This window comes from Denticeps clupeoides, chromosome 7 (assembly GCF_900700375.1).
Source record: "Denticeps clupeoides chromosome 7, fDenClu1.1, whole genome shotgun sequence".
In the NCBI taxonomy this organism is placed as follows: domain Eukaryota; kingdom Metazoa; phylum Chordata; class Actinopteri; order Clupeiformes; family Denticipitidae; genus Denticeps; species Denticeps clupeoides.
In genome coordinates this window covers 1950016-1968751 of record NC_041713.1, presented here as the reverse complement: position 1 = coordinate 1968751, position 18736 = coordinate 1950016, and the positions used below count along the sequence as shown (strand labels likewise).

At 49.4% G+C, this 18736-nt stretch overlaps 1 protein-coding gene across 1 annotated transcript; it reads right to left on the bottom strand.

Moving 5' to 3' along the window:
* Positions 1-212: 212 nt before the first annotated feature.
* On the bottom strand, positions 213-9047 carry paqr4a (progestin and adipoQ receptor family member IVa). The gene is made up of 3 exons (XM_028986040.1): positions 7864-9047; positions 4149-4367; positions 213-2987 (listed from the first exon to the last, which is right to left on the bottom strand). Exons 1-3 carry the CDS (start codon positions 8129-8131, stop codon positions 2554-2556), a joined length of 921 nt encoding a protein of 306 aa, XP_028841873.1. The 5' UTR covers positions 8132-9047; the 3' UTR covers positions 213-2553.
* Positions 9048-18736: the final 9689 nt, after the last annotated feature.

Genomic DNA, 18736 nt, shown 5'->3' with positions numbered 1-18736 from the left:
ACCACACTAACCAGGCCTGCAATGAAGCATGTGGAGAACACCTCGAGATGACCAGCAGATTAGGTGAGGGATATCTTGGCGCAGAACCGCGGAGCCTGAAGGCCGCGAAGACACCGAGGCCAGGACGGCTGATAAAGCATCACCAGAGGGACACGATGAGTTGCCAGTCTGGTTTATTTCCCCACCCCAACAACGAGCAGAGATCCGGTCGCCATGTTTGTAATTTTTTTTATTGCAAAAAACCGTAAGTGTGGAAACAGTGTTTGGTCACACTTGATGTCGAGTGCTCCAGTATACAGTACAAAGATTTCATTTTTAACTCTTTTGAAACAGTGCCTGCTGCTACTCAGTGTAACAATTTTCACCCCGCAGGCTCCGGACCGGACGCAGGGTCCCCTCCACCGAGTCCGTGGTGTCACCGGGCCTGCCGTCCCCGGCCAAAGGTCCCGGGCGTTTCACCACGAAATGTGCTGCGAGTGTCTCGGGTGTCGAGTTCGGTCAACCGGCAAATAAATAAAGTCAAGTGGAACGCTTCAGATATGGCCCCTTCGTTAGAACCGCGGGTTCGAAGCAGGCCCCGCCCTCTGATCACATGACACAACATGGCAATGGAGGCGTGGAAATAATCATTGGCCTGAGTCATGTCTGGTAAACATGGCACAAATCGGACATCTTCACATGATAATGGACAGATGGACTGGAAAAAAATGGACCAAACTCCAGAGTCCTTTCCATACATTTCCCTTACTTCCGTACGTGTGTGTGTATATATACATATACATATACGTATTGAACAGTATATGCTTCTTGCATTGTATGCATATATATGCCATCTTTATACACACAGGTATTTACATTATTTATATCGACTTTAAATAAGGTTTCGTTTTCCCATTTCTGGTTTTTCACTTTGATACAAAGCCCTTTTAGTAAAAATAACAGTGCAGTTTATCTGATATGGTTGTATTGCCTCGGTTCCGGGTTAATTGAATTCCCTTGTTATTTCCTTCTAGACAAACCTGAAGCCATGTTAGTAGATAAAGCTCTTTACGTAGCACGTCCTACGTTACAAAGCGTCAGGCTGGCGTCGGGCTAATATTAGGCTGTGGGTAGGGATAATGTTTCATAAGTGTCTCTGTGTGAGAGTAAATATATATATATATGTATATATTCATATATTTCTCGTTTTTTTTTTTTTAAACTCAAGAGGGCTTGGAATTCTACTAAACATGCATTAATTAACTGGTTGCATCTCATTTCATAAGCACTAGACTGGAATAGCAGTAAAGGGCTGTTCAAAGTGGCTGTGGTGAGGTCAGACATGTTGGAGGTAATACGAACTCAGGGGCTCCTCGACCGAGAACGAAAATGTCAAAAAAAAAGAATCTGTACACATCTTTCAACATGCATAAGATCTTCCGAGCGAAGTCAACGTTGCTAGCAGTGGAAAAGCGGGAAGGTGAAACGGGAACGTTCGGAATCCATTCACTGGTCCCTCGGAGAGGTGGCGGGCCTGCGGGACGTGCGTAGCTGCGGCGCCCGCGTTTCTGCTGGAGCTGCTACTTTCGTGGCAGGCGGCATCACGCTGCACAAAACGCGCCATCTGCTTTTTTACGGGCCTCGGAGGCTTCGGCCTCGGCACACAGGGCACGTTCGGGGCGGAAAAGCGGTCGATAAGCGAGCCGCTTTCGCAAGGTGAACATACGTACTCGATATATTCGTACAATCAGACCCGGTTCCGCTCTCCCGCCGGGCCGCTAGGGCGTGGGCTAATTAAAGTTCGGGGCTTGGAGAGGGCGGGGTAGAGGGATCGGCAGGAGGGCGGGTCTCTTGGCACGAAGAAAACTAAAAAAACCTTTAAAAAAAAGTGAAAAAACGACGCTCCCGTAGCGAACGGCAAAGTCCGGATGGCGATCCAGAAGACACGCCCCCTTTTTTGAAACCAGTGAATGAAACCCGGACGGCATCGATGGCGAGAGGTAGACGACGATGGGAGACTAAAAAGACGCAGGGGCGTCGAGGTCTTTGCACATACGCATGCGGTGCGGCTTTACGGGATTTCCCTCCCGTAAACGTACAAACGACAAGAGAAACGCAGCGACCGGCCGCATTCTGGTCCCCTGGCCTCTGGTTCCGTCGCGTGTAACGTACGTAAACGTACCGCCGAGTGTGCGGAAGGACCTCGAGGGACGACCTCTGGGTCTACGTTAAAGGAACGTGAGTTATGCTGCATAGTCTGCGGCGGCGTGACGCCTGAGGTACAGACGTCGGCTTCAGTGCATATGTTGGTACTTGCTCTGTGTCCGTCCGGCGAATCGACATCGCGGTGACAATGACGATGGGGGGGGTGGGGGTGGGGGGGTGACCGTTTTTTTTAAAAAGCCATGCTCTAAAATTGCAGCGGAACGGAGCGTTACGCATGGTCAGGGTTCCAGTGTTCTATACAATCTTCAGATGCCCGTAAAAACGTTCTTTAAGTACATGGTCCAAAAGCTGGTGCAGATATGAGAATATATCTGGAGAGACTCGGCATGCCAACTCGCCGCCGCCCCGTCAGTTCGAGGGACAGCGGTGGGTGTTGATCCACAGCAGGTCGTCCAGGACGCCCCAGTGCAGGTACAGGATGGAGATGACCACCAGCACGTGCATGATCTGGTGGCTGTTGCACCAGTAGTCGAAGAGCCCCGGCCGGAAGCGCTCGGGGACGCGGGTGATGTTGATGACGCCGCCCACCACCGCCAGGGTGTCCATGGTGAGGAAGAGCCGGAGGGAGGTGGGGCTGCCGCCGCCCACGCCCGCCCAGCGCAGCAGGAAGAAGGAGAAGCGGAAGAGCGCCTGCCAGGCGAAGGAGCGCAGCCGGCGCACGCGGCTCCGCGCCGTGATGGCACAGTAGATGGCGTAGCCGGACAGCAGGATGTAGACCAGCAGGGCCACCGTCCGGATGAGGGGGTAGCACAACAGCGTGGTGTACACGATTGGCAGGGCACCTGCGGGCGGGAGGGTAATACCGCACTTACGAATATGGTAACGATACGCCAAACACACACATGCAAAGTGGAATTATTATACCAAACCTAATTAGCCCATACAGCGCCATCTCCTGTACTATTCACTAACTGCAATCTATTAACACAAATTCTAGTTTTATTTGTCACGTACACAGTCGTACACGGTATGATATGCAGTGAAATGCTTTTAGCGACTGATACAGACCACAGTATTGCAAATGTTGCAAGTATACAATGAAAACCAATGTGCAAATATTGCAAACATAACCAAATATTACACTTTTATGCCTTTAACATGAAATACGTGTAACAGGTAGGGTGAAGGTGTGCAAATGAGTGAAAGTCAACGTATAAAGATTTAAAAGTCAATGTGCAAAGTGAGTTTGTGCAAGGAGTGATTGAGAGTGGTTTTTGTACAGTTTATCTGAACACTGTCTCGTGGGATTACTGGTCTCTGTGTTACATGCGCTATTTAAATTATTATAAACAGTGTGATTTGCACAACATGATCCATTTCGTTAAAAAGCCAGGCCTTTTATGCACCATGCAAATTTTATATAAAGTGCATTCAAATTTCTTATTATGAATTCATTCTTTTGACTTTTTTTTAGTTATTACATTGTTATTAACGGTATGGAAACAGTTTGCACCAATTTGTAAACAGCAATTGATTATGTGTAATGCAGGTCGGTGAAGGACCAAGACCGGCGTTAATGACATCAAGCCTCCCGCACTGCGGGTTATATATGATATTTGTGGTTTTGCAGAGCGCGAGAAAAGACTGGAGAGTGCAGTAACGGATACGGCGCTGAATCAGCTGCACGCTGCCACGCGCCGGCAGAGCCACCATGCGCATCCTGCCGAACTGGACGTGTGGCCCACAGCTATAAAACCTTTACTTTACTTTACTTTATCCAAAGCAACTTACAGGAGTAAAACACCAGCAATTCTCATTCGGTTTCTATAGATTTTGAGTTACAAAACCAAGAGTCCTGATAAGGCCGAACTTGTCAAGAACTTGCTAGACAAAGAAAATATATATATGTGTGTGTCGAGCAAAGTCGAACAGAGTCGACTGGGACCGGAGACCCCGCGAAGAGGGAATTTTCAGTCTCGTTTCTGGCAGCAGCGGCGCCTCACCCAGCGTGTTGATCATGCAGATGCCACACATGTCCAGGGTGAGCAGCGTGTGGTAGACCGGCTCACCGCCCTCGTGGTTCATGAACAGGTGGTAGAGCACCGAGCCTAGCTGCGGCGACAGGCAGGCCAGGAAGTGCACCACGCCCAGCCACGTGACGCTGATCTGGGACCAGGGGATGTTGAGTGGGAGCAGCACCAGGAAGCAGAGCAGCGGGATTCCTGAAAACAGCAGTCACCTTTAGGACATGGCATCCCGGCATATTTAATAAGGTGCGACGAGATCTAAATTAGAAGATGATCAGATGATACTGTGGGGTGTTTTCGGCCAATGAGAACGGCAGATGCGACGCCCGTATCATGTTACATTGGGTGTGTTGTGCATTCAGGCGCCTTTTCAGTCAGGAAGGACACTTCAGCGTGCTGTGTAAGACACTCTGTGCATTTCAGCTCTTTCAGCACGCTGCTGGGGGGAAGGGGGTGGTCAGGTGGTGCTGCACCGTTGATGAATTAACCCCTGACCGTCCGTTGTGGAACAGGCCGGGTCGGTGTCGGAGTGGCGAGTCTCCTTCCTCGTCCCTCTCCCCTTCCCCAATGTCAAATCCCTCGTCCCGCCCAGGTAATGGCGCCAACGCCGGCTCGCGCGTCTATTTTGAGCACGCTCTCCTCCATCCCGGCCTGCACAGCAGTGTGTTTATGTGTGTTTAACCGTCACCGCAGCCCACCGGCCTGGGTCCACGTCGATTCTGATTTATAATGCACGGTCAGCATGCTGCAAGGACCTGGTGCTACTCAAGTCTGTGGTCATCAGTTGGCCTCAATGCAAGTCAGCTTGTTGGACAATCATTAAAAAAATTATTAAAACGCACGAAATCATTATTAGCTATTAAAAAACAGAGTATCTGGCTCGCAATAAAAGGAAGCTACAGATAAGCTATCAGCAATAAAACATCATAATTGAGATGTGCGCAGAAATACACTTCAGTCTGACACACATATCTGTGAACTGTTCCATATTCTGTGGCAACACCGTGACATCATCAGGGATCCCGGGCACCTCAGTCTCAGATTTCACACCAGCTAAACCAGCACTAACCAACACTCACTACCTCAACCACGGACCTCAGACCTCACACCAGATAAACCAGCACTAACCAACACTCACTACCTCAACCACGGACCTCAGACCTCACACCAGATAAACCAGCACTAACCAACACTCACTACCTCAACCACGGACCTCAGGCTTCACACCAGCTAAACCAGCACTAACCAAGACTCACTACCTCAGCCACAGACCTCAGATTTCACACCAGCTAAACCAGCACTAACCAACACTCACTACCTCAACCACGGACCTCAGGCTTGACACCAGATAAACCAGCACTAACCAACACTCACTACCTCAACCACGGACCTCAGGCTTGACACCAGATAAACCAGCACTAACCAACACTCACTACCTCAACCACGGACCTCAGGCTTGACACCAGATAAACCAGCACTAACCAACACTCACTACCTCAACCATGAACCTCAGGCTTGACACCAGATAAACCAGCACTAACCAACACTCACTACCTCAACCACGGACCTCAGGCTTGACACCAGATAAACCAGCCCTAACCAAGACTCACTACCTCAACCACGAACCTCAGGCTTCACACCAGCTAAACCAGCACTAACCAACACTCACTACCTCAACCACGGACCTCAGACCTCACACCAGATAAACCAGCACTAATCAACACTCACTACCTCAACCATGGACCTCAGGCTTGACACCAGATAAACCAGAACTAACCAACACTCACTACCTCAACCACGGACCTCAGGCTTCACACAAGCTAAACCAGCACTAACCAACACTCACTACCTCAACCATGGACCTCAGATTTCACACCAGATAAACCAGCACTAACCAACACTCACTACCTCAACCACGGACCTCAGGCTTCACACCAGCTAAACCAGCACTAACCAACACTCACTACCTCAACCACGGACCTCAGACCTCACACCAGATAAACCAGCACTAATCAACACTCACTACCTCAACCATGGACCTCAGGCTTGACACCAGATAAACCAGAACTAACCAACACTCACTACCTCAACCACGGACCTCAGGCTTCACACAAGCTAAACCAGCACTAACCAACACTCACTACCTCAACCATGGACCTCAGATTTCACACCAGATAAACCAGCACTAACCAACACTCACTACCTCAACCACGGACCTCAGGCTTCACACCAGATAAACCAGCACTAACCAACACTCACTACCTCAACCACAGACCTCAGATTTCACACAAACTAAACCTGCACTAACCAAGACTCACTACCTCAACCTGAGGCTTCACATCAGCTAAACCAGCACTAACCAAGACTCACTACCTCAACCACGGACCTCAGACCTCACATCAGCTAAACCAGCAAATTCTAATTTAAATTTTATTTGTCACATACACAGTCATACACGTTATGATATGCTTTAACCAACACTCACTCACTACCCCAACCTGCTATTTACACATACGTATACCTGCCACAGAGCACCGAAAGCGATCAAAGCACTGCAGCCGGCTAGAGTTACCAAAGGCTCTCCTGTCCCTGTCAGTCCTGTTAGCACTTGCATCCATGCATATTTCATGTTTACACAACAACACAGACGTTAACCCGTTTATGTAAATGCCCTGTGTTATGTAATGGTGCACGTACAACCTCCTGCACCTTACATACTGGGCATATTAGTCAGCTTATCGTTCCCTGAGGTCTAGTCTACTGTTTGCACTTCTGTTTGAATGCTGCATTTTAACGAACTCAAATGGTCATAATGTAGTCATAGCTGACTGACTGGACCCCAGCAAGAATGAAGTATTATCATCCTCAGAAAAATGGGCTTTATTTAGCTGTTTTACATTTTTTTAAATTGGAAATCATTTCCAACATGTAGTGCGTATCATATTAAATCCGCGTGTTGTTCTGAAAATATGATATCGCTGAGACTTGCCGGCTTGCCTTTCGTGTGCGTCTATAAAAAAATCTGCGCCTGCAGGTGCAGACTTTACCCCCCTGAGCCCCGCCTATACCTGCACCACAACAGTGATAAGATCAAGTACACACACACCCCCAAAAATGTCAAGAATCTAAACGGGTGCTTTTTTTTACTGGATGGTCTGCTTGAATGCGGTTATAACCGCTTATTAAGTGCATGTTACAACGTTCTGAATCTCATCAGCATTTAGCAGCACTCATTTACGGCATTTTCCCGACACCCTTATCCAGAGTGACTTACAGTCAGTAGTTACAGGGACAGTCCCCCTCTGGGGTCACTCAGGGCCAAGTGTCTTGCTCAGGGACACGATGGTAGTAAGTGGGATTTGAATAGTAGTCTAGTGGGTAACACACTCGCCTGTGAACCAGAAGACCCAGGTTCAAACCCCACTTACTACCATCATGTCCCTGAGTGTCTCCAGGGGGGGACTGTCCCTGTAACTACTGATTGCAAGTCGCTCTGGATAAAGGGCTGTCTGGAAAATGCTGTAAATGTAAATGAAATGTAAACCCACTAGGCCACCACCATTTCGGCTGCAATCACGGTTGGAAGCCACGCAAATGAGCGACATTTGCCTGCCGCGTCCGGCCCCGCCTGGCACGCAGATGGCGGTGAGGAAGGTGAGGAAGGTGAGGCTGAGCATGACGGCCAACTCACCGTGCGTGTAGATGTTCCCCAGCTCGTTGTGCAGGTAGAAGAGGCTGCGCACGCAGTCCTGGACGGACGACACCGGCCGGTACCCGGTCAGCACGTATCGGTTGAACTGCAGGTGCGGGGGCGAGTTCGCCCAGTCCAGCAGCCGGGGCCCGTTCAGGAAGGCCATGGCGGCCAGGGCGCGCTGCGCGTCTGCGTACAGCGGCGCGACGAGCGGACGCAGGCGGTTCGCCAGGGCCACGGACACCATGGACGTGCTACAGCGGGACATGGACGGCGCTGCCGGCCCCGCTCTCCGCCCCGCGGGCTGCTGGTGTCATCGGGCCGCCGCGAACATGGTGTGGCGGCGCGTGAAAAAGCAGCGGGTCACACCCTGTCCGTCCGTGGGCGTCACACATGCACTCGCCGCTATTTCTACACCTCCCGATCTGTCTATATACCTATATATCGTTATTGTTATTACATGCAACTACATTCCGCGAAGAGAGCAAGACGTTAAAAACCGCGACAATTTAACTTGCGCCGAACTTCCTGGACTCTCCGGTCCGGAACTTCGCGCCGGAGAATAAAAGCGCCATTCCTAGAATAAACCGCGGCGTCTCACCACGACGCGGTCCCCGCACGCCGAGCCGGGCGGCTCAAGGTGAAGGGCCGGTCCTCCGTGCGCGGCCGTCCCGACGCTGCGTCGGCGCGCCGGACGGGACGGGACATGTTCTTTTTTTTTTTGTTGTTTTTTTTTTGGTGGCCTCCGCGCCGCGTGTCGCCGCGCGTTAGCAGGCTAGCGGCGCCGACGTCACCTTCAGGTGGGAGCCTCGGACGCGCTTCCCTCCGCCCGGGCCGGCCGAGGATCGGGGGCTGCCGCCGCGGCTCGTCCACCCGCCGCGCACCGCGCCGATCGCCGCACTGATTCCGGGGCTCGGCGTGCCGGATCGCGGTCCTCCACCCCTCCCCGGGATCCCGACGCGTCGCTACTACGGACGGATGCGGCGCTGCAGCCCGGCCTCGGCGTCGGATGAGCTGCGGCGGCGGCGTCCAATGTGCGCGGCGGGGGGAGGGACCGAGGCGCCCGGTGACCCCTGCCTCACCGACCGCGCTGCCGAGCCCACCGGGACGTTTAAAATAGCCCGACGCGATCCCATGCGACGTATTCCGCCTTTTTAATGATTATTACGATCCGTATTCGCACCCGGGTCGAGGCAGGACTGGACGCAAATACACGAGCATGGCTGCTAACTGCACGTCATAATCACATTCACTCACAATTAAAAACATTATCAATGCAGCTTTTAACATTTAATAGCTAGAATGAATATGTATTGCAGATATCCATAATTTTATTCTTCCTAGTCGAAATGAACGTTTCAGACATCCACCACATTATTCTTCCTGGGAGAAATGACGTCACGTAGCCCATTCATGTCCATTAGACTGTCCAAAATGACGTTTCACATATCCAGAATGAGTATTCTACCTGTCTGCAGTAACATTCTTACTGGGAGAAATGACGTCACGTATCCCATTCATGTCCATTAGACTGTCCAAAAGGACGTTTCACATATCCGGAATGAGTATTCTACCTGTCTGCAGTAACATTCTTACTGGGAGAAATGACGTCACGTACCCCATTCATGTCCATTAGACTGTCCAAAATGACGTTTCACATATCCAGAATGAGTATTCTACCTGTCTGCAGTAACATTCTTACTGTTACAAATGACGTCACGTACCCCATTCATGTCCATTAGACTGTCCAAAATGACGTTTCACATATCCGGAATGAGTATTCTACCTGTCTGCAGTAACATTCTTACTGGGAGAAATGACGTCACGTACCCCATTCATGTCCATTAGACTGTCCAAAAGGACGTTTCACATATCCGGAATGAGTATTCTACCTGTCTGCAGTAACATTCTTACTGTTACAAATGACGTCACGTACCCCATTCATGTCCATTAGACTGTCCAAAATGACGTTTCACATATCCAGAATGAGTATTCTACCTGTCTGCAGTAACATTCTTACTGGGAGAAATGACGTCACGTACCCCATTCATGTCCATTAGACTGTCCAAAAGGACGTTTCACATATCCGGAATGAGTATTCTACCTGTCTGCAGTAACATTCTTACTGGGAGAAATGACGTCACGTATCCCATTCATGTCCATTAGACTGTCCAAAATGACGTTTCACATATCCAGAATGAGTATTCTACCTGTCTGCAGTAACATTCTTACTGTTACAAATGACGTCACGTACCCCATTCATGTCCATTAGACTGTCCAATATGACGTTTCAATATCCAGAATGAGTATTCTACCTGTCCGCAGTAACATTCTTACTGGGAGAAATTCACAATCAATTTCTTACCATTCACAATATTCATTTTGGATGTAGAAAAAAACACATAAAAACACATTTCCTATATCAATAATGATATAATGACCATTAAAATGCCATTAAGGATATCCACAATTTGTATTATGACAAGTATTAATGATGTTTCTGAGTTACATTTATAACTAGACACAAATTTAGTTTAGTCACCTAATCACAAGTAAATATGACGCCATTTTAGCAAAATAAAGAGTCCATTGACACGCCACAGTTATATTGTAGATATCAATAATAGCATTTCATCTAGTCAGAATGCCAAAAGAAAGGTCTAAAATTTCTAGTTGTTGCATTTTCAACATTCCCAATACCAATAATAATGAATAAAATTTAAGATCTCTGAAATACAGCAGTGATTTTGAGCATTACTGGCTATAGTAATTGTGTATTATAGATATCATCATCGCCAGGCTGTGACAAGTATGATCCTAATCTCTATATTTCTCAAGTCTCTGTCGCTTCTTGAACATAGCTGATACACAGTCACGTTGCATTTTTGATTTGCGTTTGTGTCCTGGCCAACGTGCCATTTTTGTTACTTTGTTAAAACCCCTTTTACCAAACGTCATGATCCGGTGCATGTGGCTCCTTTCGTACCATGTCAATTATAAAAATGAAATATTATTTCATTTTCTAGGAATCATTATTAAAACCATTTTATCCAGGTGATGCCACCAGCCTTGTGAAGGACTCTACACACCCCTCACATGCGCTCTTCACCCTCCTACCATCCGGAAAAAGGTACCGAAGCGTTCGGCCCTCACTGCCAGGCTCTGCAGGAGCTTCATCCCACAGGCCACCAGACACCTGAACACTCAGGGTGATGGTTAAATGCAGAGGACAAATTTCACTGTGTGCACCGCGTGCTGTGCTGCTGTGTATCACATGTGACAATCACTTCACTTTATTATTATTATTATTATAATACTCAGGGACCTTACATTCTGGACTGACACACTCACACACACACACACACACACACACTCGCACTACATCTGTTATATTGTATGATTATCTATCTGTAATATCATTTACTATTGCACTGTTTCATTTTGTACAGCAGTATTTGCACTATTTTACTTTGCACTTTTATTATTCATTTCACTAGTTTAGTGCTGTCTGTCTCATTGTTGTCTACATGTTTTTTGTTGAATGTTACTCTTGTGTCAGTGTGTAACTTTGTCTAATCATTCAAATGTTCCAGGTTCCACAGAAACGTTATTTCATTTCACTATGTACCGTCTAACGTTTATGTAGCTGAAATGACAATAAAGCTCAACTTCAGCTTTAACTTCAACTTTATTTCCTGATCAGTATGGATTATTTTTTAATTTATGTATTTGTTTGGTGTGGTTTATTTGTTTGAATTATTCTCTTGAAACTGTCATTTTGACCAGCGTTAGTCCCACCCATTTAGTTGAATTGGTCAGACTGTGTCAGGGTTGACTGCAGCTGGGCTCAACACCGGTAGCCAATCCTGACGGGTCATAAATGCCGGAGATTTCCGCCCCTTCGGAATCGCTGGCATTTTCGCGAACTCAGTCATGAACTTGACTTCCGCGAGTGAATGTATTTATGTTTTGAGTTCTGGCAATCGCCACATGCCTGCGGGTTCATTTATGTTCTTTATTTAAGTGAAACTGTTTTCGTGAGACACGCCGCCCGTTCTGGTAGAGCGATTTCTCCCCGATGAGCCATGGCGCGCCGCGTGATGACGTCACCCGCGGGAGAATCCGCGAAACCCGGAATCGACAACGTCGACAGGTGAGGGGGCGGAGCGAAGACGGTGGCGTCGGCAGCGAGGAAGTGACGTGGGCCGCGAGCGCAGAGGATGCGAACCCCGCGATCTTCGCCATGTCGAGCCAGGAACTCTGCGCTCTGCTGGCCAGGCTCCCCATGGACTGGGACGACACGGACGACGACAACGACGCGCCCGTCCACAATCGTCGCACATCCAGGGGTGTAAGCGACGACAACGGCGGCGTTCCTCCAGCGAGGAGGTGGGCAGGCTCCAGCCCAAATGGCCAGAGTACTGCCCATGGGAGCTGATCGCGCCAGGGGTCCAGGATGTCCGCAGGGTGGACGACCCTTTTAGTCACCGGTGAGAGGACACGGATGATGAAAGCGGCGGTCTTTGGGCGGTCAGTGCCGGGATGGCTCCGCCCATTGCGTGCGTCCGAGATCCTCGCGACATCCGTGATGACCCACGTGATTTCCGGGGGTACGATGATGAGAGTGACGAAGACAGTGTGCCCGTCCAGGATCGTCACAAGGTCCGTGGATACCCAAGTCCCTCCCAGCAGTGCCCAGACGTTCCCCAGCAGAACAGCAGCGCAGCACCAGCGCCCCCACCTGCTGGAGAAGACGTCCACCACCCTCCACCCCACACACCCAACACCATCTCCAGCGACGTGCCCAGCCCGGTGTGGGACAGCCCCAGGAGCCTTCAGTGGGGCAGCAGACACTGATGAGACCACCACCATCCTCGCGTGTCTGCTTGGGTCAGCATGGGGCTGGAGCGCCCCATGCGCCCCATGCTTTGTGTCCACCAGATGGCGACCCAGCCGCGGAGCCGAACCCCAGGGAGGGAGTTCCTAACCTGACTGCACTGGTCCAAGACGAGGTGGACAAGCCCCAAGGTACCCCTAAGTCCAGCCGGGGGGGGGTGCAGTTCGGGTTGGGGGCTCCTCCTGAGGGGAGGGTAGGTGGGGAAGAGATGGAGCTGGGTCCTCCGGTATCCGGTGAGGAGGACGGGCCAGGCATGGGCCTGCGTCCGCCTCCAGAGGGGTGGAGCGCCATAGAGCCCCCTGGTAGGCATGAGGACCCAGCTGGGACAGGCAGGAAGAGATCCTGCTTGTCCCAGTGGACGCAGAAGGGGCTAGCTGGATGGTCTGGCAATGCCCCCCCCCCCCGGCACCAGTGTGTGCAGGTCCGAGGGTCTGGGGCAGCCACGCCTAACCATGCCAGGGAACCAGCCCGAGGGTCCGGGGCCGCCACGCCTGAGCACGCCAGAGAGCCAGCCCGGGGGTCCGGACCACTATGCCTGACCATACCGGGGAGCCAGCTCGAGGGATTATTTTTTTAAACTAAAAAAGTTTATTCAAAAATATAAACGTGGTTTGTCAGTTTGTGAATAAATGTAACTCTGACATTTGTTTGTAAGTCAGAAAATATATTTTTGAAATGTGATATTTATTCATGAATTTTGAAACTTTGCAGTCATTTATGAGCAGAAAGTGAGAAAGGGATGTTGTGTCGCTCTTGGCCAGCAGGGGGCGTCACTTACTGAAATGTTGGGCTGAATCGACAGCAACACACAGCAGTGAGCAAATCACACAGTCTGCTGAATAACAAAGGATGAGAAAACCTGCATGAAGTTTCTTCTCAGGCCACAACCACTTGCATCCAACAATCTGTCTTAGCGTTGGCCGTTAACGCCGATAACAGCCCACCACTAATACACACACACACACACACACACACACACACACACACACACACACACATATATATATATATATATATATATATATATTTTTTTTTTTTTTTGAAGTGAAGTGATTGTCGTTGTGATACACAGCAGCACATTACACTGTGACACGGTGAAACGTGTCCTCTGTATTTAACCGTCACCCTTGTTGAGCAGTGGGCACCAGGACAGGTGGCCGGGGTCCCATGTGGGGATGGTACCTTCATCAAGGGGACCTCGGTGGCACCTTGGCGGATCGGGATTCGAACCGCGAGACCACCATTGCCCCCAAAATGACTATTATATAGTAATTTTATTTGGTCAACAACCTTTCTTTGATTCACTCTCTGCCCGTCACACTTTATGTAAATGCACTATAATGCTGAAAGTACTTTAACTTTAATAACGTCCCATCGTTAATCAATAAGCTTTACTTTGACGCTGGCCCACCTTTCAGCTTAGCTTCTTCAGGGAAGGGTTTCACAAAGTGTAATAGTCCGTTTATTGGAATTTTTGACCATTTTTCCGATGGCCAAAATATGGATAGAGTCCTGGTTTTCAGTCTCAACTCTATTTCCTCCCAAAGGCATTCAGTTGGGTTGAGGTCGAGGTTCTGTAGAGGATTTTCAAGTTCCTCCATGTTTTTTAGACCTTGCTATGCACGCTGGTTCTCACGATCTTGGTATGATGAAGGTGGTTTATGGTGTTAAATGTGGTTTAAAATGTCACAAATCTTGGTCTTATCAGTGTAGCGTCTGCGTAGGATCACAGATGGTTGATCTTCAAAGAACCTTTTAACCTTTGACATTTACATACAAATTACAACCTGGACCCTCAGCCTGATTGTCCCGTCTTCCCCCACTGTCACAAACATGATGCTAAACAGACTGGGTCTGCAAACTGCTCATCGGGGCTCCAAGCTTCAAAGCATTCCAAAGACCTCCTGCCTGGCCCCACCTTTGCAATACACAATCACGCACACACTTAAACGCATTGTCTGTATCTTGTGCTAGGAATATGTGATTATAAGTGGATCCCGTATATGCACGCGTTGTGTGTACGTTCCCTTGTATGAATTATACTAGTTACAACTTTCTATTGTGCATTAGGTAAACTTTAATTACCTATAATTAAGTGTATAAGTGTATCTCTACTTTCCTACCTCCTAAAGGTCCCTTTCTTGGTGTCAGAAGGAACCTCTCCTTACTACTGAAACAGTGATGCATACCATGTGATCACAAAATACATCATACAATTTCTATAAGGTAGAAATTGTAACTGCAATGAACTACAGCCTCTCTCTGGGCCAGCCCTAAAAATTCCGGTCAGTCGTAAACCCAGACAAAGGGAACTTCTCCCGCCAAAATGTCACACTTGTGATTGGCTATTCAGGCCACATGATGGGCGTGCCAGAAAGCATTCAAAAAGAGCGTCACACAGGCACGAATGCTCAGAATTTCTCTTCTTCCTCCCGAGACACCTCTTTTCAACACTTTGACTCTTTGGCAAAATTTACCTTCAAGGAGGATCGCGACCCTACCACATCAGGACTCCTTTGCATGAAATAAGGACCAATGCAAGTAACTATGCACGTTTAAACCCCTTTTTAAGGTGAACATAAGAATTCTCTGACGATTCTCATTAGGCTGTGGTTAATTGATGTGTAATACTGCCATTCTCTTTTCATCACTTTCCTTTACCCTGTATGTATATGTTTGTCTAATTGTTGTATGTTAACTATAGCCGTGTTTATTAAATTCTTTAAATTCACAATCGTTTGTTTCTGTGTGCTGCTCACAGCTGAGTCACTGAACGTTGACCTTTTAAGCTACATGCTAAATTACTGCTAGCACGCAGAGTGGGAAAGCTACCTGTCCTGGCAAGAGGGGGGATAATCGTTCCCAGAATTGATAAATAATTATATTATCTGCTCCGTGGACGGACAGATCAAGTAATTGTAACATTAATTCTGCTACAGTTTATCCCAAAATCTAATCTAAATGTTTATTATTAATTATAACCAGTTATAATTAATTATAGATATTTCCTCTTGAGCTAATTCGTTACATCAGTTACAGTTTGGTCTGTGAGTTCATCTATTGTGCCGGCCATATCTAAATGCCACATTGCAAGTGATACTGTCACGACTACAGATTTACGGGGGAAGGAAGTGCAGAGGTGTGACATGCTGGGAAGGGGTTTTATTATAAAATAAACAATAAATAAATACAAATAAACAATGGCGCGGTGGCCAAAACCGGGGAATAAAGGGGAAACAACATAAACTATCCCGCAACTCAAAACACATAAACAGTTGCAAAGGTCAAGTTCACTACAGTTCACCACAGTTCATGAAAATGCCGGAGATTCTGAAGGGGCGGAAATCCTGACAGAGCCCCCCCTCCAAGGGCTACGTCCTCGGAGCCCAAGCAGTACCATCAGTGGAGGCGGCGGGGTGTACGGCGGCAACCACAGGGCTCCTGCCCTGCTGTATCCTCGCCTTGGAGGACCTGGTCCCTCGGGCTAGCTCCCCGGCGTGGTCCTGCTTGGCGGCCCCGGTCCCTCGGACTGGCTCCCCGCCATGGTCCCGCTTGGCGGCCCCGGACCCTCGGGCTGGCTCCTTGGCGTGGTTCCGCATAGCGGCCCCGGACCCTCGGCCTGGCTTCCCGGCGTGGTCCCGCATGGCGGCCCCGGACCCTCGGCCTGGCTTCCCGGCGTGGTCCCGCATGGCGGCCCCGGACCCTCGGGCTGGCTCCCTGGCGTGGTCCCGCATAGCGGCCCCGGACCCTCGGCCTGGCTCCCCGGCGTGGTCAGGCATGGCGGCCCCGGACCCTCGGCCTGGCTCCCCGGCGTGGTCCCGCTTGGTGGCCCCGGACCCTCGGCCTGGCTCCCCACCGTGGTCCAGCTTGGCGGTCCCGGACCCTCGGCCTGGCTCCCCGTCGTGGTCCCGCATGGCGGCCCCGGACCCTCGGACCTGCACACAATAATCAGGGTCGATCCATCCGGGTACGTCCCAGCTGGGTCCTCATGTCTACCAGGGGGCTCTATGGCGCTCCACCCCTCTGGAGGCGGACACAGGCCCATGCCTGACCCTCCTCACCGGCTACCGGAGGACCCAGCTCCATCGCTTCCCCACCCACCCTCCCCTCAGGAGGAGCCCACAAACCGAACTGCACCCCCCCAAAAAATTTTTTGGGGGAGTACCCCCCCCCCCCCCAGCTGTACCTTGGGGCTCGTCCACCTCGCCTTGGACCAGTGCAGTCAGGTTAGGAACTCCCTCCCTGGGGTTCGGCTCTGCTGCTGGGTCGCCATCTGGTTGACCTAAAGAGGGGAAGTGGGGGCGACATACGGACACTAATGCCACGCACACACACACAAACAGAGACAGAGACAGACAGAAGAGATGGTCGTCTGGCTCCCTCTCTGGGCTCTCCAGGACCTCCTCGGGGGGCACAGCCAGGATCTCGGGAGGCGCGACCTTCTCGTCGCCCGCCAGTGCTGGGTCTTCTTGTCCCGGATCCTGAAAATGAAAGAAAAGGATTTTTTGTCAAAGTAAGTTCATGTTGATGGGTGAGAACCATATGGGCGTAAGTGACATGTTGGCAACTTTACAGGAGGGCAAAGACACTGTTGTGATCTACTTTTGTGTATTTAACCGTCACCCTTGGTGAGCAGTGGGCACCATGACAGGTGCCTGGGAAGCAGTGTGTGGGGACGGTGCCTTCCTCAAGGGGACCTCGGTGGCACCTTGGCGGATCAGGAACCTTCTGATTATGGGGCCGCTTCCTTAACCGTTAAGCCACCACTGGCCACGAAATGACTATGACACAAACTTTAATAACGTCCCATGCTTAATCTATTACATTGACGCTGGCCCACCTTTAAGCTTATCTTCAGCGAAGGCTTTCCACAAAGTTTAATAGTCAGTTTATTGGTCAGTGGTCAAATGTGGAGTCCTGGTTTTCAGTCTCGACTCTAATTCAAACCTGGGATTTCCCATCTTACGTCATTGTGAAACACTGCAGCACAGCACACGGTGACGCAGTGAAAGTGTCCTCTGTATTTAACTATCACCCTTGGTGAGCAGTGGGCACCATGACAGGCGCCCGGGGACCAGTGTGTGGGAACGGTACCTTCGTCAAGGGGACCTCAGTGGCACCTTGGTGGTTCAGGATTTGAACCGGCAACCTTCTGATTACGAGAGGGAAGTGCATTATGTATTGCTGTAAGCCAGCAGGGGGTGATCTACACAATGAAACAATGAAACTTGCCTTGAGTTACATAGCAACAGGGTTTTATTCTAGTTCAGTGTAAAGATAAGGAAACATCTCAAACAAATATGTCCCAACTGACCTTCACACTACTGCTCGGTGTGATATGAAATAAACTAAAATCAGATTTTTTTAAAACCTCCAACCGATTTTCAATTCTTTCATAAAAAGGTCCGACGCCACACATGGGCTAAAGTGAGATGGTGAAGCGCACAGACCCCATATTGATGTCCGGTCGAAGGCCTGGCCTTTCCGCACCTTGGTGGGGCCTACGGGTCGCAAATAATTTTCACAAGAAATTTCTGGAACGTGTTTATTAGTATAGTCTGAAAACGTTAGATATGAGATATTGTCAAGACAAACATTTTGGAAAACGTATTATTTATTTACTGATTGTTTAGTCCCTTTTTCATTTACAGCATTTATCAGACGCCCTTATCCAGAGCGACTTACAATCAGTAGTTACAGGGACAGTCCCCCCATGGAGCAACTTAGGGTTAAGTGTCTTGCTCAGGGACACAATGGCAGTAAGTGGGATTTGAACCTGGGTCTCCTGGTTCATAGGCAAGTGTGTTACCCACTAGGATTTCTACCAGCACTTAATGTGGGTCGTATTGGAGTGCATGCAAGTTATATCAATATATTAATAATATCAATAGAATTGTGTGAGGTGTGCTATTACTTTTATAAGCGTTCCGAATGTTTATATCATATAATATATTCTGATACTCTTCCTGTAGTCAA